This window comes from Pomacea canaliculata, linkage group LG2 (genome assembly GCF_003073045.1).
Source record: "Pomacea canaliculata isolate SZHN2017 linkage group LG2, ASM307304v1, whole genome shotgun sequence".
In the NCBI taxonomy this organism is placed as follows: Eukaryota; Metazoa; Mollusca; class Gastropoda; order Architaenioglossa; family Ampullariidae; genus Pomacea; species Pomacea canaliculata.
Genome location: NC_037591.1, coordinates 34,464,376 through 34,492,337, shown reverse-complemented (window position 1 = coordinate 34,492,337; position 27,962 = coordinate 34,464,376). Strand labels below are relative to the sequence as shown.

At 35.7% G+C, this 27,962-nt stretch overlaps 3 protein-coding genes across 5 annotated transcripts; 1 reads left to right on the top strand and 2 right to left on the bottom strand.

Annotated features, from left to right (window-relative positions):
- Positions 1-1,107: 1,107 nt before the first annotated feature.
- On the bottom strand, positions 1,108-14,111 carry LOC112556334 (cyclin-dependent kinase 11B-like). Of its 2 annotated transcripts, none has more exons than XM_025225228.1 (17): positions 13,630-14,111; positions 13,106-13,310; positions 12,662-12,825; positions 12,338-12,524; positions 11,889-12,010; positions 9,025-9,198; positions 6,761-7,039; positions 6,149-6,211; positions 5,719-5,909; positions 5,218-5,430; positions 4,916-5,021; positions 4,610-4,731; positions 3,963-4,070; positions 3,556-3,672; positions 3,156-3,307; positions 2,659-2,851; positions 1,108-2,099 (listed from the first exon to the last, which is right to left on the bottom strand). In XM_025225228.1, exons 1-17 carry the CDS (start codon positions 13,769-13,771, stop codon positions 2,007-2,009), a joined length of 2,631 nt encoding a protein of 876 aa, XP_025081013.1. In that variant the 5' UTR covers positions 13,772-14,111; the 3' UTR covers positions 1,108-2,006. The 2 variants fall into 2 exon arrangements, with proteins under 2 accessions (XP_025081013.1, XP_025081014.1); XM_025225229.1 differs by having other exon boundaries at positions 6,761-7,024; positions 13,630-13,786.
- Positions 14,112-14,761: 650 nt separating this feature from the next.
- LOC112556335 lies at positions 14,762-22,101 on the bottom strand. Of its 2 annotated transcripts, XM_025225230.1 has the most exons (10): positions 21,883-22,101; positions 21,293-21,410; positions 20,680-20,850; positions 20,180-20,359; positions 19,360-19,601; positions 18,931-19,122; positions 18,314-18,552; positions 17,640-17,774; positions 16,600-16,980; positions 14,762-15,633 (listed from the first exon to the last, which is right to left on the bottom strand). In XM_025225230.1, the coding sequence occupies exons 1-10, from the start codon at positions 21,957-21,959 to the stop codon at positions 15,539-15,541; spliced, it is 1,830 nt and encodes a 609-aa protein (XP_025081015.1). In that variant the 5' UTR covers positions 21,960-22,101; the 3' UTR covers positions 14,762-15,538. The 2 variants fall into 2 exon arrangements, with proteins under 2 accessions (XP_025081015.1, XP_025081016.1); XM_025225231.1 differs by lacking the exons at positions 14,762-15,633; positions 16,600-16,980 and adding an exon at positions 17,238-17,434.
- Positions 22,061-27,856, top strand: LOC112556339 (zinc finger MYND domain-containing protein 12-like). The gene is made up of 8 exons (XM_025225236.1): positions 22,061-22,278; positions 22,600-22,741; positions 23,317-23,488; positions 24,298-24,467; positions 24,605-24,727; positions 25,370-25,493; positions 26,230-26,375; positions 27,583-27,856. Exons 1-8 carry the CDS (start codon positions 22,172-22,174, stop codon positions 27,688-27,690), a joined length of 1,092 nt encoding a protein of 363 aa, XP_025081021.1. The 5' UTR covers positions 22,061-22,171; the 3' UTR covers positions 27,691-27,856.
- Positions 27,857-27,962: the final 106 nt, after the last annotated feature.

Here is a 27,962-nt window from a genome sequence, read left to right as displayed (position 1 = left end):
TGTGCGTAAATGAACGAATACATAAGGGGAGAAAATACGGGAACCTTAAGGAATTGTTCCTCTTTCGATTACTTCCCTTTAAAGTCTGAAAAAATCAACCAATCAGGTATTTTCTCCATGTTAAAACCACGCGAAGGTTTGTTTACTTCAGCGCCATTTTGACATTCGTAGCAGGTTACTCAATTCGACGTGGATTTGTACTCAAACAACCGAAAATGAGAAGAAAACAGTAAGTAATATTAAAATTCAAAGGTATATTCTCATTAAATATATGCCTGTTTTGAGCTTTTGTGTGTGTATATATTTTATAAATATTTTTTCTGATTGTCGAACTTTTGACCTACGGCCCCATTTTGTGAGTTCTCGGTCCGATACAGTTACAGTCTTTCAGTTGATTTTACTACAAGACAACAAAACGTATATTTGTTAAAATGTACACCACGTAAATCTATTTTAAATGATCTTTAAAACGGAGTATCACACATAGTTGTTGTTAATGTAGGATATTAAATATAATTTTTTTAAAAATACCAGTCGAGATTTCATTCGCGGTCATTCTCTGCTGCGTACACCGGGGTCGAACGGGCTACTGCAGCGCCGTATTGAATGAGTTAAAACCCTTTTGAAATGGCTCACCTTTTCTGTGACGAGCACTGCTCACGGTTAAGTCCCACACATGCCCAAACTCTTATCATGTTTGTGTGGGTGGGTGGGTGGGGGGGGAAGGTTCATACAAGCACACCGTATACTCATCTTAATTATGCCCATATTTTTCGGACATTCTGCCTTTAGTTATTGTGGATATCAAATCAAATCTTTCCAATACAAGCATTACCTGTTACTTTATTTTGACTTCATATGAAAGCTAGTTTGTCTGAAAATGCATTACTATCATTACCTATGCAACTTAAGTTCAGCATATATTCCAAAAGTAATGTACGACTATGTTTTGTGTAAAACACGTCTAATGTTTAAATAGCACCAAGTTAATTCCATTGCTGGACTAGCTATAATAAGCCACAGTAGCTGACTTAGCATAACGACCAGCCCAGATTGTGCTTAGTCAAGTCTACCTACTTTTATAAACAAAGGAAACAAAATTAAAGGTATGATTCTTCAATAAGCTTTATTGTGAACAATGATCAAAAAGACTAAATATAATTTCAGAAACTATTTACATTTCTTAGTTATGTACAGCAATGGCAAAAGCACCTGATGGTAATGGCTAAATTTTTGTGTAAATGTTTGTGTTGCACAAATAACAAACGTTCTCATATAGTTAAAGTTGATTTTTTTTCTCTTGCAAAGATCTGCATCGTTTTAACACAGGTCAGGACAAACCAGTGAATACTGCATTTGTTTATCTATCATTATACAAGCAGAAAAGAAAACACAAGTCACAAACAAGATTTCACTCCTATCTAGTCAAAGTTGGCATCTGAATGAATGTCTACATTACATGGTTTGATTAGCTGGTCTGCCAGCAAGAACAAACTATCCACTACACAGGCAAATAATGATCATGAGGATAAGCAGAACCAGTTACCATCATCACTTCATGCCCTATCTTCCCTTATCTAGAGATCACGTTTCTGCACAGTCTGCAATATAACATAATCACATGCACACATGATCTAAGAAAGAACAACGAAATAGTTCATGATTAGCTTATCATTACTCTCCCACCAAAACCTCACCTCTCATCAATGACATGCATGCCATTAGTCCCACAAAGATCATTCTAAAACACTGCTGCCTTGACATCTCCCTTGACATTCAAATATAGCCTTTAACCTCATTTGTGGGAGAAGTAATCAGTCTGGCTCTTTGATGCAATTTTGTTTAACAACAAATCTGTGTCCCTTTCTTTAGAATTCGAGAGTTACTCTGATTTTTGCACAGTTTCATGTCACAAGCACTTATTTAAGTTGCAGCTTGCAGTCTGCACATAAACAAGTTAACATGCTACAGCGGAACAACTCCATATGGCCAGCCACAGAAAACCTCTAGAACTTAAGCTGGAATCCATGCCCTTGTGCTGATGCACCTTTAACAGCAGTGTCCATATGGAAACCAGCAGCAAGAGTTTCATCATCATCCTGAAACACAATTAAAGATTTCTTCAACATGCACAAAGTGTGACTGCAATTTTACACATATATGCACACACATGACCATCAGGCACAGTAAAAATACAAACATTTAGAGACTGATGGAAAAAGAGACTATGTAAAACACCAAGATTTACTGTCCAGCTATATCAAAGATACACAACTGTTTAAGAATCGTTATCTCTCAGTCTACTGAAACCGGGTATCTCAGGGCTTCTGCTAAGGCTAAATTATTTGGGGTCCCAGGCACCCCTTCTTCAGATTTTTAAGGGGTCCCTGTTCTTCGCCCAAATTTGAAGGGGTCCCCTGGGACCCCATTGACAAAAATTGAAGGGGTCCTCCGAACTTTTAATGCGTACTGTACGCAATTTTTTGCGTAAGCAGAAGCCCTGTATCTGAAAATTGAAACTGATGATAAATGAGATATCATTAATTGAACACTTCTGTTTAGCACCAGATAAAGAAAACGTGAGAACAAAAGCGCAGTGAAATAAAACTGAGCAATAACCAGTCTACTGGTACAGACCTTATAATGGGTTATACTCACCATAAGTTTAGCAAATGCTTTTCCACCAGATGGAGGCTTTGGTGAGCTAACATGCTTTCCTCTAGTCTGTTCACTGCGAGCTGGCCATGTTGGAAACATCGAAGGGTCGACTGGTAAGGGTGACTCGGCAAAATACTTGTGTTCTAAGGCTGTCTTGGCATCAATGCGCTTTTTTGGGTCATAGGTCAAAAACCTAACCAGGAAAAACTGTTCTTTAACAAATGGTATTTTAAATTAAGAAAATTAAGTTAACACACTTACCTCTAGATTAATGAGTTTTAAAGTCTGAATATTTTTCTTAACATTATATTCATGAATTTATCGTGAATCATCAATACTACACCAGAAATAAAAGGCTTCAAGTTTTTAGTCTTTATCAACTAACCCAAAAATTCAGAAGCAGGTAACAGGAAAATATACTAAAGTATTAGCTGAAAAAGAACTTTATAAAATATAAATGAGAGAAAAAAGGTCACTAAACCAATGTCAAATGATACCTGTTGAGTAAATCAAAGCCAAGGTCTGACAAAACCACCGAACTGAAACGGTTGCGTAAGGAGTTATAAGGGTAATTGGTAAAGGTGCACTTTTTCATGCCAGGCAGTTCCATGCAGCTTGTCCATATCTTCTCATTGGGGGTACCCAAATCCTGAAATATACATTTCCTGTTATTTCAGAGACACTTCTAGAGAAGCACTTTTAAGAAAGGAGATAGTCAGTACTAGTTAGAAAGCTGGTCCATAAAATCAGTTCTCTGACCTCAACATCAGCTCCCACCCAGCTGAAAGAGATGATGCAGTGCCACACTTCAGACAAGAACATGGAAGAAGAGAAATAGGAAAAGCCAAGTTTCAACCACTTTGTTCCCAGAGATATAAGATCCATTGAAATTCTCACCTTAAAAATTCTGTTGAGCTGGTCAATTTCAGACTTGCCTGGCCACAAGGCTTTCAGGGTGAGAAACTCAGCAAAGATGCATCCAACTGACCACAGGTCAATAGGACAGGAATACTCCTGCACAACCAGAGACAAAGCAGTGATCATGCTTATTAGCAGTTATAAGCATTAAAAATGACAACTATTTCTAGGAATAATTTTCAAACAAGGACTCCAAAAATCTCAGAAGATGAAGCTTTTATTCTAAGCACTACATCTGGTTTTTATCTTGGTAATTCACTGGACACTAGCACTTCACTGCATAATTTTATGTTGGTGTGCAGCGATTAAAGGTCATGTAATTATAATTGTAGGCATGACACGATGTGGTAGTATTGTCACCAAACTAATGAACAAAAAATACCTACTTTAGTCCCCAGCAAAAGTTCTGGAGCCCGGTACCACAATGTTACTACAATGGGTGTATAATGCTTCAGGGGTGAGCCATATTCCCGAGCCAGGCCAAAATCACCTACCTGTGGAATATTACATTCTATTAGAATTCATATAGCTTTTTAACTACCTTCTTGCTGATTCCCTTCTTGAGAAGTGTATTTTTAACACAAAAAATGCAAGTTTTCTTTTTGATGTAGTCAAACTTTATGTAGCATCCATAAAGCTGTGATAAAGAAAATTCCCTAGCATGCCTTTTCTGCCAGCATGTGCACATAAACTGTTTTTCATTCAAAACATACTGTGAACATTATTTATCAAGTAATTTTATTATAGTCATTACATTACAGCATAGGCTATAAGCTGCTTTAATAACATAGGTCTCCAAGCATCCAAGAGTAATTGTGATACCCTTCCCTAACCCCCACAAAATGATCTTCAATATTTTAAACAAAACAAAAAAAAACCCTTATGAACTATCCTTCACAGGATTTTAAATCTAACACATGGTTATTGTCCAAATTCAGCATCTCGTTTTCAGCACAAGCAATAAGACGTCCAAAACAGCTAAAAAAGTTGTTAACAGTGCTAAAAGATACATATACAAGGAAAACTGCCAAACCTTCAGGATACCCTTATGACTGAGCAGCAGGTTTGAGGTCTTAAGATCTCTGTGCAGTATCCAGTTGTCATGGAGATGAGCAACAGCTCGCAAGAGTTGCTTCATAAGAGTTTTCACCTCACCTGATCAAGAAATGTAAGGTTAGATGGGTTGCTTTGGCCAAAGATCAAACAACATTAGCTAAAGAATTTAGGGGCACACCAGGTTAACTGATATATACACGTCTGAAAAGATACACTTGTAAGATAGTTAAGGCAGCACTTGCAGCGCCAACTGTCCATACAGCTCTAAAAGACTGCCACTCACCTACAAGGAAAGGAGACTTGAGGGTTTCCATCAAACTTTTAAGATCATGTTCCACATAGTCCATGACAATGTAGATCTTGTCCATGTTACTACCCACTACAATCTCCTGTAGACAAAATAGTAAGAGGATGATAAAGAGTTTTCCACACATAACTGGATGCAATATTACCTAGAAAACAAAAAATGAGATCCTTAGAAAATCTAGATCCTATGCAAGTTTCAACTAAAAGGAAGGAAATGGATGATTTAAAAAAACGCTCTATAATACTGTATAAGAATGCTCCAAGGATCAATTAACTCACTCTGACAGTGACAATGTTTGTGTGCTGAGCCTTCAGTAAGGTGTTGATCTCTCGTAGTGATGTGATGGGGAAGCCCTCTTTCTCTTTCTCCATCTTGAGCCGCTTCAAGGCCACAATCTCACCTGTCTTCTTATCACGGGCTCGATAGACAACACCAAATGTTCCCTCCTCTATACGGTTGAGGCAGTGAAACTCCTCCACGCTACGACACCCCTAAAATTGTATTGTTCAGAAGGATGAGATAAACTTCTGTTACATTTTTTTTAATATGCATCTTATCTATATACACACAGCTCATTAGCAATGTGCACACATTAAGAAAGTTTAAAAATGCAGTCAAATATATGAGAAAACAGATAAAACATGTCAACATAGCTAAAAAAAAAATATAAAAAAAATCAAGAATACAAAAAAACCAAACAAACCAAACAAACAACAACAAAAAACAACAAAAAACAACCAACAACCCACAAATAGAAGATTTAAAACCTAGAAGTTTACCTGAATGGCTGGATAGTATGGGGGTAACTCTTCAGCAAGTTCAACTGGAGACTGCGGTGGTGAGTCTTCAACATAGTTGCGATGATCTGTGTCATCTGAGACAGGGGAACGCGTAGGGCTGCGATGAGAATGCTTTTCCCCTTCTTCTCTTTCCTCTTCTGATTCATTGTCAAACTTGGATCTGACATGAACTGGTCAGACATGCACATAAATTGCTTTTTGCAAGGTTCACGTTTTTTTTCCCTTTATGCACATGATATACATCCCCCATCCCCCACCAATTTTTCCCCTTTCAACAGCACATGTAGATTTGCAGTGACACTTTATCATTTCAGGATGCCTTTCAACAATAATAAGCAAATCTGTCTTTATTGCTATGACTGGAAAAATCCATCATTCACTCCATTTCTGTATGGTCTCTAGCACATACCTACTCTCCTTTTGTCATTTTCAGAACTGTGCTCTGACCTGCTACCTGAGCTTCTGCTGCTTTCTGAAAATTTAAACATAGCCATTTAAATTTAAAAAAAAAAAACACCCCACAAAAACCTTATCCCTTTACTCTACCTACATTTCTGGTAGGACAACATCAAGAAATAATGGTAAAATGCATCTACTGCTGTCATAAAATACTGGTAGCAGAACATCATTTCTGGAGGGAAGTGCAAATCAAAGTATATTTTGTCGCCTTTGTGCACAGGTTTTTCACAAATTCACTTCAGTAACAGAATGAAAAGTAGTCCTCTTCCAATACCATAAAATCGCAAAAAGACCACATGCACATCTTGCAGAGTGATCGCCTTAAATTAACTGTTACTTACAGTGAAATCGCTTCAATAAAATGTATATATATATATAAACATTAAAAAAAAAAAAAACGAAAAAGAAAATGAACAGCAAGAAGAAATCCCACCAGGTGGTTTCTCAAATCTGACAAGAGAAAACCATCATGGTTGCTGATTATCCATGCAATAGCAGATACAAAAAGCAAACTCCAAGGTGCAATGGCCAGACACCAAATCAGATAAAAGCTGCCTCTCACCAGAGTCAGACTCCTCATCGGAAGAGTTGCTGTTGTTGTCCTCATGTTCTGGTGTTCTGTGTTCTGGCTCTTCTTCCGAATGTGCTGCATGCTGGGGGGATGATGGCTCTTCCATGTTCTCATCCTCTTCGTCTTCTTCCTCCTGTTCTTCTTCTTCTTCCTCTTCTTCTCTGGGTTCCTCTTTAGATGCTTGTTTCTCTCCATCTGAGTGAAATTCTTCAGTCTGCCGCCATCCTTGTCGATCTTCCCCAGCACTATTGAAACCTTTGGAAGACTGACCTGTCAGCAATGGTTCGAATCTCATTCTAAATCTTAATACAACTTATATTTTAGTTCACAGCGTTTTCTGACATTCATTCTTATTTTACATGATAAGAGCTGGCTACTGTTATAGTGTGAAAAGAGTGTAAGGCCTAAAAACAGAGGAAATGACAGGTTTTTTTTTTTGCATTGTACTTCACAATGAATATATATGTAAAACTGAGAATGAAAATTTTCTTACTCTCCTTATTTTAAGGTTTGAGGTCCACTCCAAATGAAAATCCATTTCAAGTGTTTTTAAGGCTTTTTTTCCATTTTAGGTTAATAAATAAGAATCCAACTAGAAAAAGTTATATTCTACAGTAAATAGAATGAAAATATTGATTTCATGAACATTTCATTTAAAAAAAATTCAAATATTTTAAGCAAACAAGACACTATCTTAAGGTGACAGTACACTCTGGGAAAAATTTTTTATTTTAAATTTAGTGATGGAATAATCAAATAAAAAATAACTATCTTAAAAAATATGTTTTAAATGGTTGTGATAAAAATTCTGACCATGGTCAATTAAAAAAATGTCCTATTTTTTCAGAATAACTTTCAGACAGTAAACCAAAATCATAAAAATTTATTTTAGTGTGTTTGTAAAGTACAAACCTTGCCTGAATATTTTCTTTAACTATATATATATTTTCATGAATTTATCATAAATCATCAATGCTACACTTGAGAAATACAAGCTTCAAGTTTTTAGTCTATATATTACTAACTAAACCAAAAATTATGAGGAAGGTTTGGGTATAATTTTTATCTGTAAAATAGTTCTACAAATTTTGTTATTTATAATATTAAGAATAGCTTACAGCTTCTTTTAACAATTCAACTTCGAGCTAAAATGTATCACTAACGATAAGATGCTATCGACATATAACAATAAGTAAATTACCCTCTTTTTCAGTTTTATAGTTAAAGTTACAGTAACTGCTATATAAACACACTAAAACTTAAAAAAAAATCATCTGCTTCAACTTAACGCTTTGATGACTAACGACACCATACCTTCTGTTTCATTATCTTGTAAGTTAATAGGGATTGTTTTAAACAAAAGCTGACAATATGAGACCAATATATCAAAAATCTATTTATTACACATCCAAATAAATATTTGATGGTCTTTATTTCAATATGTATCCTGCTGCCTTAGAACTATTTGCTGTTACTGCCTGGTTAGATGCCATTTGACTGAACGCTCGTATCAACTTTTTAAAAAAGGTTCGGTCTCTTCGCCTGTCATGCGGATAGATGTTATAAACTCAAAAATGCTGTCATATGCCACTGGAGTCAGCAGAAAATGCTATTTCATCCTCACCTAAGGAGCCACATGGTATTTTGTATGTGGTTTGAGCTATGTCATTTCAGAGCTGACAAATATTTAGCACTGTCTTTTATTGTGCTTTAGAACTGTTAAATTTCATTAAAAGATACATAGACATTTTCGCCAATCTTTGCTGATTTAAATCAATATGTATCCAATATCCATGGGAAAGCTTGTGAATGCAAGCACAAATACCGACTCAACCATCAAAAAAGCGTTTCGAAAGCACATGGAAAATGGCCACCGTGCTGTTGCTGATTTTCGTGTCAAGTACCATCTATCTTCACAAAATACACATTATTCTTCCAGTTACACAAAATTTCACCATATTCTGAACAAATGACAAAAAAGTATTCATTATTGTGATTTAAAAGTGATATTTCTGTTCCCAGTACTCCATAAAATACTTCGAATTGAAAATGAGCAACTCTTGTGCAATTGCCTACTTTCCACCAGCATGCTCATTTTTTACATCTTTGCAAGTCTTTGTGACTTCTGAAAATATTTTCTACCAACTTTCATTAATAACTCATATACTATTTTGTTAAACTGTATATCAATCACTAATGAGTTTGTGAAATTCAACAAATTCTGCATTTTTAAGCTGAGTAATAAATTCACTTACTTTTTTCTTCCTCCTCTTGTTTACGACTTCTACTCCTCTCTTGACTACGAATGTCACTACGATCTCGATCACCCCGGTGGCGACGTGCAAGCTTAGAACGATTTCGATCATAATCTGGCCTATCTGCTCCACGGTCATTGCGAACAGCCTTCTCACGCCTCACTAGATCTGTAACTGTGATATAAAAGAGCCTTGGTTTTCACAAAATAAAAAGTGTTTTATCATCCTTTTAGATCTAACCTATAAACACTTTTTCAACTCTAGAGAAAACATGAATAATAAACAAACACACATGTATGGCTTTACCATCAACACTACAATTTTAAAGACCTAGTGGTGCAATCTGTTATTCAAATAACTGCGTAGACTTTGGCATTAAATAGAATTTATCAAAGTCTAAGTCAACAACAGAAAGAGATTACGCCTGTGGCATCATGATGTCAGTGATGTCTCCTTACTAACATATACATGTGCCTTTGACAATGCGAACACATCAATGTATATCTGATGTCTACTTTTCTGGCCTCTTTTTCGATGCATGGTTTGTAGGTATGTATCTCAAGGGCAGAAGGGTTATTTTAAAAACAGTATTTCAGATTATCAGTAGAAAATGAGGCAAAGGAGTCGGAACCACATGGACCCAACTGAAGGGGGCTGCCCAAAACTGGGTCCCCTGGTGAGGTGTTGTTGCGGCCCTAAGCTCCCCGAGGAGTAACAAGGAATAAGCTAATTAAACTATGTCAAATCAAATCAAATCAAATTTTATGTCTGTCCAAGGAATTCCTAGACAGAATTTTTTGTTTTGCTCACCATTACTGCACACATACAAACACATACACTACATACACATACACAACATTCAACACAAATACACACCTACACCTTCTCAATCTTTGTGGGGCCTTTTAGTACACTTGGTTTACTAAAGGAGAGCCTTCCAACTATCACTGTACCAAAATACTTAAAACTAGCAGCCCTGTTGTCTTTTGATTTGAATTGGTGGGGAACTGCCATTTCTTCCATCGTGTGTTCTCCCGAAGACTGTCTCCTCCGTTTTTTCAACATTCAGCTCCAGAAAGCTGTGGTCAAACCAATCCTTCAGTTCCCCCACCCAGCCCAGGTATTGTGACAGGGACTGCATGTCTGTGAAGCAGGCCACAAGGGCCATGTCATCTGCATACTTTACAAGTCTGAGAATAACATTTGTGGATATTGAGAATAGGATGGGGAAAAGCACACATCCCTGGAGGGAATCCCACTTTGAGAATCTGCTTTTCTGATAGAATCCTTCCATTCATTGACAGATCTACTCTTTCAGACAAGCCAGACCCTACAGTACCTGTCGGTGGAAGTCTGAGACTCACCCCCCGTGGTCGGTCCTTGTATCCATAGAACTAGACTGGTCTTTACATCAAGGTCTAGTAAGCTCTTTCCAAAAAGGTGTGACTGGACTGTGTCAAAGGCGCTAGAAAAATCCACGAACATGACCTGAACATAGGTGCCAGAGGCAGTGAAGTGATGAAGGATAGCATCTAAAAGAGTTGAGAGTGGCATCAGACACCCTACTACATGGCTTGTAGGCAAACTGCAGAAGATCCAGGCGATCAGCCATGGTAGAGGTTACCAAACTTCCCAAAACCCTCTCCAAATACTTGGCCACAACAGAGGTGAGAGCCACAGGTTGAAAATCTTTCAAGTCTGTAGCATTAGGCTTTTTTGGCACTGGTATTATTGTTGATGTGCACCATAAGCAGGGGAACACTGAGACTCAAGGGAAAGCTGGAAAAGACTGGTAAAGACCCCACCTAGCTGACTAGCACTCTTTGAGAACCATGTCTCTCACATTGTCAGGTCTAGAGGTTTTATATGGGTTAACATGAGATAGAATTCTGATGACATCTCCTTTACAGACTGTGACAGTGGCTGTCAACAGTGAACAGCAGTCATTATCTACTTCCCAGCTGAAGTCTCTCATGTGAAATTGCGCATAGAAAGTGATGAGCTCATTAACAAACATGAGTGGGTCAGCACACTTTACTTTTTGGGTTTTTTTTTGTTCTCTACCCATCATGGTGATCAAGCCCCTCAATGCTTCTCTTGTGTTGCCCCCAATAAGTCACTTTTCTACTTTATTTCTGTATTCCCCACTAGATGTTTTTGCCTTTACCCTTAACTCCTTTTTTCTTTTACTTTTCGTCTGTCTTCTTTTCATTGAGACAGTGTTTCAGCTCTTTACCCAACCATGGTTTGTTATTCGGATAGCAAGAGATCTGCTTGGTAGGGATGACAGACTCTTGACACAAAGTGATGTAAGAGGTGATTGTGTCTGCCAGACAATCCTGGTTGTCCTGCTATTAAAGAACAAATCCCAAATGGTGGCCTTGAGGCAGCCTCTAAGCATCTTAGTTGCTTCCAATGTCCAGGTCCTAATACATTGTGTTTTTGGCTTTTCGCATTTAAGGAGCTGTCTGTATGTGGGCAGCAGATGAACAATGTTGTGATCTGCCAAGCGGCAGGCGTTACTTTGAACATCCACCAAATTACCAAGACACCAATCAAGCACATACAGAGTTCAACCCTGCCAACTGAAAACAAAATAGTACCAAGAAGATATTAAATCAATCGTAAATTGATATATTATCTGGTACCATTAAACTCAAGGTTGAAACTTCAGCAGTTTCAGTATCATGAAAAGGTTTAATTTATAGTGAAAAGTTTCTTCAGATTGGTCTTCTGGGTTTTCTGCACTCATCTAGAGTTACAAAGGCTTTTGAAAGAAGATGGAATAAAATTGAAAATGATAGCCGCTTGTTGATTATTGCTTGTAATCCATAAAAGGCCACAGCACTGAAGCAAAAATACACCTTCTCCTCGCTGCTGCATGCGCCTTTCTTCTTCTTTACGGCGCTGCTTGTCTGCTTTCTCTCTTTCCTCTCTCAGCCTGCGTTCACGCTGCCTTTTCCTTTCCAGTTCCTCTAATCTCTCCCTGAAATAGATATCTGTTATTTGAGTAACTGTAGCCTTTAAGAATTATTATGACCAATAATGAATAATTATTACCAAAGAAGGTAGAAGTGAAAGGAGTATTCGTTACAGCCTAATAATGTCACTTCAAGTAACAACATTTATATCTCTTGCAGACCTACCAGATGTGGATATTTCAAGTCTTTTTAATTAATGGTGAATTGCATAAAAATGTTTAATTAAAAAAAAATTGTTCAACAAAACACAAATTGCAAATCAACAGATGGGACTCTTGATGAAAGACAAAAATTAACTAAAGCAAAATGATTAAAAGAAAGACAATGCACACCTCTCCTTTAAAGACTCTTTCCGTTCTCTGTCTTCTTTGCTCTCTACATCTTCACGAACTACATCTTTGGCACGTTTTTCTTTTTCTTTCTGGCGCTCTCTCAACATTTCCCGTGCATCTTTAAAACCTCGAATTCCTCTGTCTTTTGCATCTATTGCTCTATGATAGTCTGCACCACGTCTGTACCCTGAATCAGACATTTAAACACTGTGTGTACACACGATGTATAAATGGATATACAAATACAGAAGAATTAAAACCCCTCTCAAAAACTGTTTAAGCAGCAAGACAACAAACATGCCGCATCAGATGTAAATAGCTTACTTTCTCGGTCACGGGGCCGTTGCTTCTCTCTGCGACGTTCTGTCTTATGTTTATGCTTGTGGGATTTTTCCCTTCGCACATTGCCAGCTTGTGCTTGTGGTGGTTTAATGTGTAGACTGTCTCGTTCTACCTCGCCATCATCAGACATGATTTCAATCACCTCCCTAATGATCAAACATTTTTAAGATGGAAAGAAAACCATAAGCCAAAAATGTAAGTCATCTCTTTTACTACTATAAATAATAATAAAGTTGATTTTTAAATCCGTTTACCCCACCATAAAAGCCAGACTCAAAGCACTGTCCAAAAAGAAAACACAGTTAGTCTCAAAACCAAAGACTGTGGTTATGAACTCTTAATACATATTTTATGCTCAAATTAATCACTGTATCAGTTAAGATAAATTAGTAACTTATCGAAACATTAACATAATGTGATAAATACTTTTTCTCTTTATCCTCATTAAGGTCATCCAATGCCTCCTGGGATCGTGGTGACAGTGATAATCTTTCATGTTCATGATCTTCACGGCTATGCCTCCAGGGATGTTCTGGACTAGATTTCAGTTCTCCCTGCTCATATGGACTGTTCGGACTGCTACTGCTGGATTCTGACATCACCGATATAGATCCTCTCACTGCTAATGATACTTGTTAACAAAAGAAGATAAATATTTAAACCCAAGGTTAGTTTGTAGCTGTTTTTTCTCTCTCTCTCTCTCTCTCTCTCTCTCTCTCTCCGCTTGAAGATAAGGAGAGAGAATGAGAGAAACCTGAATAATTAGGAAATGAGTACAAACAATATTAGTTATCAACAGTGCACGAACTAAATATACGTCCGTGTGAACAGTGTGCATACATTATAGTTGAGAAGGACAAACTCGAGACTTTATCTTATGTACGATCCATACACCAACTTTTCAGATAATTTTTTGGATTATGCTAATCACAAATTACAAACAGCCTTACCTTTTGTTTGAAAACAAAAATCCAACGATGATGTTGTGTGTACCGCAAGTTTGAGTAACGCTCCGGATATCACAAACAGGAAATAGAAGGGAAACAACTCCTCTTGAAAAACGAGGGTAGTTCCTAGTAGTCGGTTGTTCATTGATGTTAAATAAGATATAAGCAATAAATTGCGTAACTGTTTTCGTACAAGATATCAACCTTTTAGTCTCTTTCTCTTATATATGAGCGAGAGAGAAACAGTATTTTTTTTCCATTTAGCAGTATTGTTTCATGAGCTCGCCTTCTTGCTTTCGTGTAAGAGCTCCATCCATTACAAGGACCTCTAATAAGCTGTTTCACCCTCTCCATAAACATGAGCGAGACAAATCTGTTTCTAAGTAGCTGTAAAACATTTGTCTGCACAAATTATTTTATTTCAACATCATAAATGAACGTAGTTGTATTTCCGCTGAAGCTCAGTAAGCTTTACAACCGGGAGATAGCCAACAATTCACTCAACTTAATAAAACAAAAAAAAAAACAAACTTTTTTCATCAAGTGTAATATTTCTGTCTTTCGTTCTTCATACATGCACTTAGATAATGTTTGCCAAGGTGTCGTCTGTTTGCTGATGTTTGTATTTCTTGTACGATTCATTGTTTGTATTCAGTTGTGTGCAACACACCGACACGAGGAAAGGTACTTTACAAATTTTATTATCACATACATTCTGAAAATGAAAAGCTTGCATGCAATACCATATGCAACTGTACAGCAAGAAGAAAAAAACATACAAGCTGGACAACAAGCAAACGGAGGATAATGTATAAAATTTATATAAAAATTATCTATACACAGAAATGACATAAGCTTCTTAAAAAACAAGCGAAATGTTTTGGTGTATCAATCTTTATTTTAACAGTAATACAGTGTCTAGCCTACACTCACCCTCATCCCAGCCATTTCTTTCTCTCTTGCACATGAAAATTTAAGGTAGTGTTGCATACTCCAAATTATAAATTATTTTTCCAAATCTACAAATATTACCTATAACCATATATTTCTACTAGCACATTTAAATAAAGGTTTTTTTTTTTACTTTCAGAATGCTGATATGACTTCATCTTCATTCTTTAAAAATCTTTTTTAATTATTTCTGGTTTGTAAGTAGCTGTGCAGTACAAGAGATCATGTTTTGATTGTACATGGTTTGTCAAAGTGGAAAGTATTTTCTTTTAGATAATGTTTTAAAACTTATAAATAATCTATTGGATAACACACAAATGACTTGGTTTTATAACAGAAATCACAACAATGATACAAATACAAATGGGGTGCAAACTTTTAGAACTGAAGGATTGAGCCAGCACACATAAGTGCAGGAGCTGGATTGCCTTTGATGTGGCATCATACTTTTGAGTGAGGTTTAGGCATCATGAATCACCGGGCCATGAACTAAATTTGCGTTGACCCTCCTTTCTTCTTTAAATTGTCCAGATTTATGAAATGTATATCCTTTTTTAAGAATAATAATCCTTAAACATCTCGCAACAGTAAGAGATCTCATGTATGCATCTAACAGGTTTTGAATATTAGTTGTACAAACCTCGGCAACTTTGAAAAGGGTAGTGTATGGTGTTAAATCTTCATCAATGTTCATTTTTAACATTTTTATTAAATATTAAATAATTTTATTATAGAAGCAACGGGTATATTTCATGGCAGTGACTGAAAATAAGAAGAGTTGAAATTACAATGATGACACAGTAAGTTTCAGTATCCCTGAATATTGAAAAAAGCACAAATCACATAATTTTTTAACACAGATTTATGTTTTTTTAAGACTGGGCATCACATTTTAGTGCCTTGTCCTCATTATGTTCATTTCTATATTTGTATCACCATGTAGAAATCTTGTTTCTTATGGTCATCTCTTCTCCAGAATCATCCATGTAAGAAATGCATTTGTTGCCAAACTGATCAGCACTGTAATCCACATTAAAATCCATTGATATGAAAGACCTGAAATAAATAAAGTGTTTTTAAGTTCAGAATCTACTTCTCCTCACATATTAATGGAGACTACCGAGTGGTAGTACAAATTAGTTGAATTGACAGATCACGAAAAACGAAAGTTTTAAGTTTTTTAATAAAACAGGATATACTTGTGCAGTAAGTAAAATTGTTATTATTGTTAAGTTAATTGTTCGTACAGTATGAGTTTAAGTTCCAGAGGCAGAAGTCCATTTAAGGATAGTTCTTCCAAAAAAAGTTCTTTCTTGTTTAATTCTTTCCAATATCATTCGTAATGGCATCACTCGATCATAACTCCCTTCATAGAGCAGTTCTGAACTATACAACTAAAATCTTGGACTATGCAAAGCAATTCAAGACTGAATAAGCAATTCACAAGACAATCATGATCCCTTTTAAAATCTGTGTTTTTTCTTTTGTAAAGTGACTGTTATCTATTGTTTTTTTGTAACTGATTTTTTTGTTAATTATTACTTATGAACAGAAATGTCAAAAATTAATTGGAGGATTTTTTTCCCCTTACAAGTGACTACATTTAAAAAAAGCCTGGATACAGATAGCCTTGTATTTTTCCCATTCAGAAAATGGACAGATGCTTAACATAATGGCTTAAAGCTTCAGTACAAAAAAGGACCATTGCCTGAAAAAGACATTTAAACCCTGATATCATGAACATACAGGGAAATATCATGAAAGCTACAGTGAGAAAGTGGTTATAGTAATTTCAGTAATGCAGCAACAATGAAGGAAATGTGAGAATTGGGAGCTTTACTGTCAAGAGCATGCAGGTTACTTTGACTCTTATTTTGTTCTCCCATCACTCGTTCACATGGTAACATCACAGAAACCTTTTAACCTTAAAAAATAAAGATGTCTTGACAACAGTATTCATTTAAAATTCAATTTAAATATTAATTTAATCCATGTAAAACTCTTTGGGAAAATAATATGCACCTGAGTTTGGCCGTTGAATGCTCCCAGATATAGAAGACCTATCAGCTGTTAATGGTTCCTCATCATCTGAAAATTCTGGAAGCTGAGAGCTTTGCCTGTATGTATGTGTTCGCTGGCAAGATGTAATGTCAGGTAAATTTGGTGTAGTACTATCACATTCCGTAGGATTCACAAACCATGACTTTTCTTTGGCTGCCTTTTTGTAGTTGTTAGATTCTGCAACATCAGAGCTACTTCGCCACCATGACTTGGACTTCAAGTCACCATTTAGTCTTTCGCCAGGACCAGGCACTTTGAGCAAAACACTCTCTGTGGGCTGAGACAAAGTGTTCCAATTCTGGACAAAAAGACCTTGAGTCTTGTGGAGCTTTTGCTGAGGTTCTGCAAGTCACACACAACGAAACACACATGAATGAAGCTTCGTCTGTTTTCACCGATGTTACACAATGAGTCAGGTGTTTTAAGCTAAAAAATGATGTTGTCCATTCCATTTGGAAATGCAGACAAGACGTATATGCTTCCAGATGACCCCAAATGATCAAAGTGGCAACAGAGTAAAAAGCTAGATAATTATCATGCTCGATGCAATAATTCCACTTATTAACAGATATTAATAAAGCAATAAAAGGATCAGGTCAAAGCTTGGTTAGAAAAAAATGGGTGAAAACATTTAAGCTTACCTATCTGAATTTCCTTAGAAAAGAAGATATCTAGCTTTTTGGTTTGCCACATATTTTTACTACCAGTCATGCATTGCTTTGCATTAGACAAGGCTACATTCTGCTGTGTTAGCTTGCTTTTACCTGCACATTACTGAATGCCAGAATGTAGTCACCTTTAGGCAAAAATAAACATTATAAAATATTGTTAACATAAATAAGTCATATAGCTACATGATTTCTATTAATCAAGAATTACATTTGGCTACAAATATTTCTGAACATTAAGCCTATCTCCAAGATCTTCACACACACACACAAATATATGTTTATATCAGACAAGCACACTTCAATCAAAATAAACAAAATGAATAAAGGTACCTGGAAGCTTTGAAAAGGAGACAAAATCCAGCTTAGCAGGGAAAATCAATGGTCGAGGTAAGGGTGTACCTGAACTTAGCTTAGGTACACTTGCACTTTGCTTGAAAATATCTTCACCGATTTCATTTGGATGACCTACACAAGATTTGTTTGTTACTTATTTATTCAGTTTTATCTCAACCTTTAAATAAAAAGACAAACTCTGTCATATTTTTAATTAAACCTGACTGCTTAAATCAGAGATTGAAGTTTTAAGTGTGCATTAAAATTTTTTCAGAAATCTATAAAAGTCTGTACAACAAGGACTTGCCCTTAGGTAAAGAGGATGTGCTTATGACAGGTAAAAACTGTATTTTATAAATGCAAGAAATGTTGTACATAAGATGGATAACATATTTTCTTGTGGAAAAGCAATTGATCAGAATATAAGTAAGAATGATCAAACTACTGACATTCTGTGGCAAAGAAAAGAACAAAAATTGTATCAAGAACGTTTTCATGTTCAGAAATGAACATTAGACTTTACTAATTAAAAGCCAAATTTCTTCAAGCTTGATCAGTATATTATGAATCTTATTATTTCTTTGATTGCAATTACTGAAATAACAAGAGCTAACTGAATCTTCTTTGTGTGTTTATCACAAAGGGAAGCTGCTCCGAGTGTAGTTTCATACCTTTATGACCATGGCTTGAAGTGCCAATTTGAAAACAACTCAAGTCTTCTCCAAGTCTGTCCATTTCTGGCTCACCAGAGACCTTGTTACTTGCTTTTGCAAGTGAAGATTTTTGTGACATTGGTGTATTGTTAAGAGACTCCTTTGTTGGATGCTGGTCAGCACTTACTGAAGATATATCATCAGACGAAGTCTCTTCTTTACCCATGTCACTGGATGCTGAGCAGCTGAAGGAACAACTGTAATGAACCAAAATATGCAATAATACTTTATATAATTTGAAAATAAGAATATCTTTCAACTAAAAACTCTGACTTGATGAAATCATCATTCGTGTTCAGTTTCCCCATCTTGTAACAAGTGTATAGACCCTAATAAAGTCACACGATCTGTTCACTTATTACCAAACCACTGATGAGAGTGATGATAATACAATAGTCAAGTACCATATTAAATGTAAAAGCAAAATGGGAGAAAAAATGTTTTGACAGAATAGAAATTGTCAAATTGTGATGTGTTTGAATTACTTTTGATATGGTGCTTGTGGTTTGTTTTACAAAAAATGTACTTAAAAGTATAAAAACAGTCCTAAATTAAAATTGGTTGTTCACACCTACCGCCTTATAACAGGAAATGTGAAATTTATTCGCTGGTGACCTTGAAGACAAACCAATAACTCCAACAACAACAGAACACAAGCTACAGGAACACCAGTACAGAAGTGGACAGGAAAAAGCATGATGTCTGGTATGGAAATGATGAATGCTGTAAGCCATGCCATTATGTGCACAGCATCCTGCATATATATACTGGAGAAAATAAAAAGAAAAGAAAATCAGATTTTTTGGCTAAGTATCAGCTGAAGTTATATGTTCATCTGGTAAAATCTGCTTCTTCCTACAGATCTAAAGTCTTTATGGTCTTCTTTTAGAAAATGAAGCTATCTGAATATAAATATTCTGGAAAAAACAGAAAAAGTCTATCAACTTTAAAGGAAAGATATGCTGCACCAAAAATATTTATCTTCAGTTGTTAATCAACCCTACCATTCTTTTCCCAACAGCAGTTTAGACGCCACACAGACAATCAGCCCACAGCTACAGCAAGCTGATGGAGGAACACTTTGCTTCAGGATGTGGCAAATATATGGCAACTGTATCCAAGTATCCTGTAGTAGGTGGTGACTGATACTAAGCCACAGGAAAAGACAGGAGCACACTATGGTTATTACTGTGCTTATTGAGAATACTGTAAAATGTTTGTCAACACTTCTTCTGGCTTGGTGCTCCTAGTGAAGACGAAAGCAAAAAATCTGGCATTATCTTCAAAGGCTTTTTATTCAAATCATGTTATTGTCATGTCCATGTAAAATTATGAGAGAGATTTTTAGTTAAAAAATTTAATTAAATAAATAATTAATTCCAACATTTACTAATGTATTTGCAATCTTTTAATAACTGCTTTGCCTATGGTCATAGCTCTGAACTCACCAGTGAGTCATAACACCAAAGTCACTTGCCACTCATAAATTTGTTGTCTTTTATAAGGTGAATCGACTTTCAAATCCTTAAAACAATTCGGGATAACTGATCTTTTTCCATTGTCATGTTTGACTATGCTTGGTCATAGATGAGTCACTAAATAGTGTTAGCAACTTATGTTTTATGTAGGAAAAATCTATTTCCATGACCATACTGTTCTACAATTTCTCGCTTAGTGCATGTTTAAAGAGAAAAGTAACTAGAGAAGTTAAGCTTTATAAATAGCTCTGTAAAGCAAAAAAAAAAAAAAACCAAAAAGCAAAAAAAAAAAAAAAAAAAACCTGCTAATATAGATGCATATCACATTTAATTCAAAATGTCATACCTTCATGTTGTGGTCTTCGTGAAAAGATGAAGAACCCAGTTGAACCAGTTGGTACTGCTTTTGCAAAAGGTGATTTTGACGAGATAACTCTTGCTGCACAGCTTTTTGGCAAGATGGGCACAATGCATATACTTTTTCCAGATGTTGCCGGTAAAATGAAATCTCTTCATCATAATTATCCTGCATCAATTTAAATTATAGCTACTTTTCATGACAAATAGGTGAGTTACAATATATTCACTATAAAAATGTTTCTAAAATAAATAGGTTAACAATTTTAAAAATAACAACAACATATCAGACAATTACAACTGAACAAGTTTGACTGAACTAAAAATGATACATACAAACCTCTAGTAAAATATTATATGACAATTATATATGCTCTACCATGTTCCAAGTTGGGTACAGCAACTCTCAAACTTATTAACTCAAGACCAGCAACTGGTATACACAAAAACACAGATTTTTATACAATGTGAAAAGCTTTGTTTTAATACCTCTATAAGTGGTTCAAAAGTGGCTAATTGCCTGACTTTCAATAACTGATTGCGTTGGCAGGAGCTGCAGAGGACTTCACTGTGACTTAAAAATTGTGAAGAACTGGAAGTAATTGGATGGTTAATTTCTTCTGTGTACTGGGCTGGCACTGGCTTGTTGTAGTCTCCATCCTGTAGATAGTTAACATATCAAAGATGACATAAAAAATATAGTTATAGATATAACATAGAAAGGATAAAAGTTAAGAAAGTTCTTTCACAAATGTTGCAATGATTGTAGACTATCATGCCATCTTAATGTCTTTGAAGACAAGTGAGAATCTTGCCGAAACTATACTATAGGTGTTTTTTTAAAAAAAGAAGCCTAAGGTTGAACATCTTACAAGTCATACAGGGCACCATCACAAATAAAAGAAAGATCAACTCTGCAACAAAACAGGTGAAGGCAGTTTATGCACAGAATCCTATAAGCTATGAATCACTGCTCATTTTTGTACCGAATAAAAAATATGGAATTTATCTGAATTCATTAATCTGTTAGATGCTACAACACAGCTACAAAAATATGTTTATAAAGGAAGCACACACACCATCAATTTAAGCCAGCACTTACTGTAGTAAAACCATTGTACTGCTCACAGTTGGGGCAATCCCAGCAGTTCTGATTACCATAAGGCACCATGCTATCTTGGTTACAGAACCAGCAGTTGACTTGAACGGACAATTTAGGCCTGCACATGTTTCAATTTATTAAAATTTCTGACATTGATATGAATGTATATTCTTCTCCTCACCACAAACTAACATCCCTAGAAATTCTGAAGGAAAAGCCTTCATTAAAAGTTGCAACATTAATAAATGTAAACTCCATTTTTTTTTACAAAGAACTGCAACCAACTGGAACTCCCAACTGTTATTAATTATGCACAGAATTTAAATAGCTTTAAGAACTCTTTAGGAGACATTCAAAAATTCATGCATCTGTTTTAAAGCTTTGATGAAAAATAAAGTAAGGTTCAGAGCTAAAATACATTAATATGAGTTATACTAGAAGGCTAAGAGGCTTAAGCAGTCAGAAGCCAGTCACTACTACTGCTAATAATTAATGTTCATTCCAGTCCTATGTCATTTGCTATTCAAGTTTTAATAGCGTTTTCATACCTCCTGGTTCTAGGCCTAAAATACTATTTAAAAAATACTTACCGAACTGCTCTGTATATTAAGCATGCAATGCTTAATGCAGCGACAACTACGAAAGCCCACATTGTTATGTCCATCATTATCCAATCACGGACGTGAAACGCAAGTTCGTGATCAAAACTCGGAGCAAAACCTCATGCTTGAACTAGAGACCGGAACAGGTTTGCCCATGAGTCCCACACCAAACGCATGCGTAATGACTGTAGCAACGACTAAAGCGAAGATGGCTGCTTAGACACAGAATCGCAGGAATTTAAAGATACGTAGTGTTTGTCGTTCATCTCAAGCCACAATGACACTGAATCCTCTCGCATTTCCTAAAGGTGTCAAATATCTTTGTGAACTTTGTCAAAAGCCAGCTTATATGCAGTGCACTCAATGCCGAGTTACATATTATTGGTGAGTTCTTTCATTTTCTCTATATTTGTTATGTTTACAAAAAACAGTAACATAAAATGTACCTATGTTATAAATAAAAGAACTATATAAATAATTAAAGAACTGTTGACTGTCTTTTATCGTTTAGCTAGAGAATGTGTGTGACATTTTTATTATTTATATTATATTATAGTGCAGCAGGATTTAAAAATAACCACGAAGTATATATATAAGCCTATTGATAATAAATCTACAGAATCATATAAACGTATGGCACGCAGATCAAAAGATGAAACAAATATGTATTTTTAGTTTTTTGTGAACATGGATGACTTTCTCCAGCTGTGTTGAACACCAAAGAGCTGACTGGATTGGAATACATGAAAAAATATGCCAGACTCTCATGTCATTAAGAAAGCCCCAACCTTTCCTCCCATCCCATGAAGAAAGAAAGAAGTGGGCAGATGCTATTGCAGAAGAAAAGGTATAAATCTCAAATTGATACCTAGCCTGTTTTCCTCAGTATCCAGTCTGTTACATCATGATATCTCTTCTTGGATATTTTACTTGATCTCGGACAGATATCACTGGGGTTGAACATCTTGGTCATACCTTCTTTCAGGACATGCATACTCTGACAGAAGATAATGCTGTCTTGCTGTGTCTCTGATTAGTTATTTTGAGTCTATATTTTTATATTTGATTTGTTTTACAGCACTTTGAGCTTATACTTTTAAGTGGGGAAATAAAAATCTACTTTTTCTTCACATCCCTCTTCTTCTTATTATTATTTAAAAAGCTTCCATTTGAGCCAAGGTACACCTATCAACAATAGCATATATGTAATTGCCTCTTTTTATTTTTGCCTCTGTCTCAGCTGTCTTTGTGTATTTCTTTGTGTGTATATGCTAGCTATGCGATACATGTCATATATAACTTCTTGCTCTCTGTCTGTGCCTACCATAATTCTAATTTGTGTTTAAAACCAATTATCTCTTATTGTGGAAAGAAATGACAACCAAAGGATTAAAAAGAAAACCCCATAATTTGTTGTTTTAGAGACACATGATTGATCTGACTAGAACAACCAGCAGAAAGCTTCTCTTTGAGGGAAAGCATGAACAATCCGTGCCAGCAGCCATGCAGTCTTTACGCTTTGCAATAGAAGTGTATGGTTTGACAAGCATTGAGCTTGTGCCATCCTATCTTATTCTTGGTGAATCCTGCATTGGTGAGTATGTTTCTGCAGAAAGGTGCTAACTCTTCAAAAAGAAAGTAAGCTTTGCTGAATATGTTTGACATATATTTAATAAGAAACACACTAAAAATAGTACAAGATGGTGATTTTTATGGTGTGCTTTCCTTTTGTGATGTAATGTGATCAGCCTAATGCTGATTGCAAAAATCTGGAATTATAAATTATAAATGTACATTTTAAACCAGCTAGACATATACCAAACACAAAAGAAGTAAATAATAATAATAATAAGAAGAAGAATTTGTAGAGCACCATTCTCCATTTCCTTATGTTAAGGCGAGTCCATTACTCTGTGCCTGAAAGAATACAAATGAACCAACAAGTAACATAACAACAACAACAAAAACACAAGCAACAGCAAATGAATGATACCATGGTAAACATAAATACATGTAACTACTATTTCTTTAACAGAACTTAGGACTTTAGCTATTTTGCAAGTGAAACATTTTTTTAATGAAGACTAATGTGTTGATTGTACTGTATTGTATTCTGTTTGCTTGTAAACAATTTTTGGTTAAAAAAAATGGTCTCATAGTCTGTAATATGAACAAGAAACCAAAAAGGAAAAAAATGAAAGAGAGAGAGAGAGAACAATTAAGTGGGATTATTAAGGACAAACAACAACAACAACAACAACAACAACAACAACAACAACAACACGTTATGTATGGTTACAAATGATTTTGTTTTAATCTGTAATAAGTACTATCTTCATTAGAACAAACATAACAATAAACTTTTATTAAGGATATCACTTTTTTAATTTCCATTTTGACTAGGTCTAGGGAAACTGTCCCAGGCTGATGAATATCTGGCTCAGGCTAACTGGACAATACTAAAGACACCAAATTCCTCAAAGGCCATACAGTCAAAACTGCATCGCAATTTGGGGCTTCTGAATGCTGCTAAGGGGGATTTTCCAGAAGCACTACGCCAGCTAGCTGATGATGTGGGTTGCAGTAAATCACTTTTATGAAATATTTTGATTTGCATGTGTATATTGTATCACTCTGTATAACAATTGAAATATATTTAATATAATACTTGATAAATCCACCAGATTTTTTGGAATGTAACTTTTCATAGATTTACAATGCTTCTGAAGAATATGGTACAGATGACATCAGAACATCAGGAGGATACTTCCACATGGCCAATGTGTTCTTTCGCCAAGGAAAACGGGACATAGCTGATTCTCTTTATAATCAGGTAAGATTCCGTAAACACTTCTAGTTGTGATTGTGTACAGACATTTCACAACAGGCAGCTTGACTCCTTTTAAAACCATCCTTTATGGTATAATGTGCTATTATTATTATTAATGATTAAACTTACCAATTTTTGTCATTTTTAAACTTTTGGCCACTCCAGAGACACTGGAAAATGAAGGCTTAAATTTTTTTTTTAAAATATAAACCAAGGCTACATAAGAATTAACATTCTAATCTAGCCTGTGATATGTGCTAGCATCCTCTCTGTGTCAAGAATTGTTCGCTGTGTAGGGGTAAGTTTAGTCCATGATCTGTGAGAGGACTGGCTAAAGGAAGCCTTAATAGCTGTATAGGGAAAAAAGTCATTGATCTAATTGTGAGAACTTGCTGGAATTTCTGTAAATTTCATATTGACTTGGATGATGTACCTTTGGCCATTAGGGATCAAAAGCCTTTTTAGTCTCTAAAATTTCCGGTGGTGCCTGTGCTTTTCAGTGATGAGTATTGTTTAAGCACATTATTTTGCAGCAAAATTTCTATAAATTTTACTAAAGTTTATTGCAAAGTATACCAATTTAACAAATCGATTATGGTAATAAACCAGTCTATGCAGATGAAATAAAACATTTTATTTTATCAGGTGACAGATATTTGGCATACTTATCTGGACCGCATTGTCAAGTGTCGCACCCAGACACCTCCAACTCCTCGAGGAGTGGGACCCGGGGCTGTTGAAAAACTGGAAGATAAAGAAGAGGGTTTAGGTCAGCATCAACAGCCTAATTCATTCTAGGACAGCAGCAAAACTTCCTATGAAATACTTTATGGATAGTAGAGATTATGCTGTCTTGTGACTACCATTCATTTTTGATTTTAAACACTTTGAGAGAAATCCACATATTTTTATTGTAATGCTAACATTTTTAGTGATAAATGCTAATCAAGGTCTACAAAAGTATCTAAAAAAAAGTTATGCTAATCCAGGGGTGCCCAACCTTCGGCCTGCAAAGGTGCCTCGATCATGCGGCCCTCTCGTTTTAACCAGACACAACATAATTTCATTTTTAATGTCATATTCGGCCTGAAAGATTTCATATCATGCCCAGTATGGTCCTCAAGCACCAGTGTGCTAAACTCTACTAACATCTAACATTTAGTTGCTGATTTGTGGGAAAAAAAACCCACATAAAAAACTATGTATATTTCATCTGTAAGCTCAGTTTGTGCACACAAACTCAGTACACTATCAAATTAGTGGCAACAGTTAAGTGTAATTTTTAAAATACCATTATGCTACTTGATAAATTATTACATTACTGTTATAGATGCATATATATTTTTTGTTTAGTGAATGATGGAATGGAATTTTAATTTATTTATTTAGTGTTTTTTTTTATTCATGCACACACCTAAACATTTTTGAACCTTTCTTGCACTAAATTCATCTTTAAATATGATGTATTTTTTCTCCTGTTATTGATTGATAATTTGTTTTGTCAGATGAAGCACAAGAAGCTGAGGCTGTGCAAGTTCTGAACTCAATCTATGATATGCAAGAGCACCAGCCCATTTACCAGCCCCTAGGAATGGCTAAAGTGTGTTACACACTGGCAATGCTATACTTTGTTCTGCATGACATTAAAAAGGTGCATGATGTATCTTTTTAAAGTATTTCACTTACATTCACCTTAGGTAGCTTTTTCTTCTTCTGTGTTCGATTATTTGTCTTATATAAATATATACTCTGTCCCATGCAGGCAGTGAACTCTGCTGTCAAGTGTAGGTTGGTGGCTGATCCCCAAAGCTTGTCATCTAGGGAGGTGCTTAGGACCCTTTAGGGTTAGAGATGCCAGTACCTAACGATGGGCCCCTTTGAGGCTTAGGGCCTGGAACTGTGATACCATATTTAGAAAAGAAACAACTAAAAGGGTGTGATGCATCGATGCTCAGCTCTCGCCATGCCATGGTCAGCATCTGACATCTTTGAGCATCTGCCTTCATAGAGATTTGCATGCCACAGATAAAAAAATATCTTCTGCCATTTTTTTCTAGAGTTAACCTTCTCCCTGGTAATGTTTTCCCACAGCTGGGGGTTTGATTCATAAAGCACCAGGTGTGTCCACAAAGAATCAGGCATACTTGACGTGTGGTAGTCAAATCTCCTCTGAGTTCTTGCAGTTTGACTAGGGGGTCACATGGAAGCACCGAACAGGACAATGTGGAGAGGATAGTTAAACTCGCAGGAGAGACATGCAGGTGGTTCTTGTTTTGCAAGTGCTGCCAAAACAGTAATACCAGCCAGCAGTTCAGGCTGCAACCCAGCAGTGGAAAGCACCTAGACACTTTGCCAACACACTAGCTGCATCACAAAACCATCAACAGGCAAAAAAATTATTGTTACCAAGAAGATAATGTCTTTTTTAGAACCGATAGTTTGATTCTATTTGTAAACCCAGTTATAATGTAAAACCTAGTCTACGATGGATGTCCAGAAAAGCCTTGTTCTGTTCCAGTTCTTCAAGATGTCAGTGTTGTAGATCATGATTGAATTTTTGTTTTATTTCTCCACTACACAATGATAGTGTTTTCTTAGGGACAATACTACTAACATTAGTGACTTATTTCATCAAAACTGTGTAATAGTATGAATCTCTTGTTTACATCTGGTTCTACGTGGACTAATGATCCAAAATGTCCATTGTGCCTTGTTTGGAGTAAATAGTGTACAAGTGCAGCAATAATAGCTACATAAAAATTATGACCTACAATGTTTGATTGTAAAATGTTGAGGATGTCTGATATAGAAGCCATACTCATGAATAAAATCAATGTGAATCACTTTTCTTCTTCCAGGCAAAAGAGTTTGGACGGAAAGCTGTTGTTGCAAGCGACAACTCTGCTGATGACAACTTTTCCAGGAACATTGTGGAATTTATGAAAATTTGTGAACGTATCAGGTAGATGGTACCTTCTCCGGACACCCCTTGGTTAAGACAAAAACTACTTTGAACAAGAACTGAAGTTTTACCAAAAACCTCTTTTAAAAATGCATGTTAAATTAATTTACAAGGAAAAGATTTCAGATTAATCATACTTTTGAAAAATAAAAAGAGTGTATCATCCTGTTGAACATTATTCTGTGCTCAGCAAATATGCCCTAGGATTTCAGTAAAGTAAAAACAATGGTATTACCACTTAAGGGATCACATCAAGCTATCCAGGCATTGCATTTT

Coding starts and splice junctions, on each gene's coding strand:
- LOC112556334 (XM_025225228.1), bottom strand. CDS start 13,771: ATGAACAACCGACTACTAGGAACTACCCTCGTTTTTCAAGAGGAGTTG. Junction 12,011..12,337: donor AAAGAGTCTTTAAAGGAGAG/GTGTGCATTGTC, acceptor TATCTATTTCAG/GGAGAGATTAGAGGAACTGG. Junction 5,022..5,217: donor CAAACATTGTCACTGTCAGA/GTGAGTTAATTG, acceptor TTTTGTCTACAG/GAGATTGTAGTGGGTAGTAA.
- LOC112556339 (XM_025225236.1), top strand. CDS start 22,172: ATGACACTGAATCCTCTCGCATTTCCTAAAGGTGTCAAATATCTTTGT. Junction 22,742..23,316: donor ATGCTATTGCAGAAGAAAAG/GTATAAATCTCA, acceptor TTGTTGTTTTAG/AGACACATGATTGATCTGAC. Junction 25,494..26,229: donor AGATAAAGAAGAGGGTTTAG/GTCAGCATCAAC, acceptor TTGTTTTGTCAG/ATGAAGCACAAGAAGCTGAG.
- LOC112556335 (XM_025225230.1), bottom strand. CDS start 21,959: ATGATGGACATAACAATGTGGGCTTTCGTAGTTGTCGCTGCATTAAGC. Junction 16,981..17,639: donor CTCCTTTTCAAAGCTTCCAG/GTACCTTTATTC, acceptor TGTGACTTGCAG/AACCTCAGCAAAAGCTCCAC. Junction 15,634..16,599: donor CATTCAACGGCCAAACTCAG/GTGCATATTATT, acceptor TATTTATTTCAG/GTCTTTCATATCAATGGATT.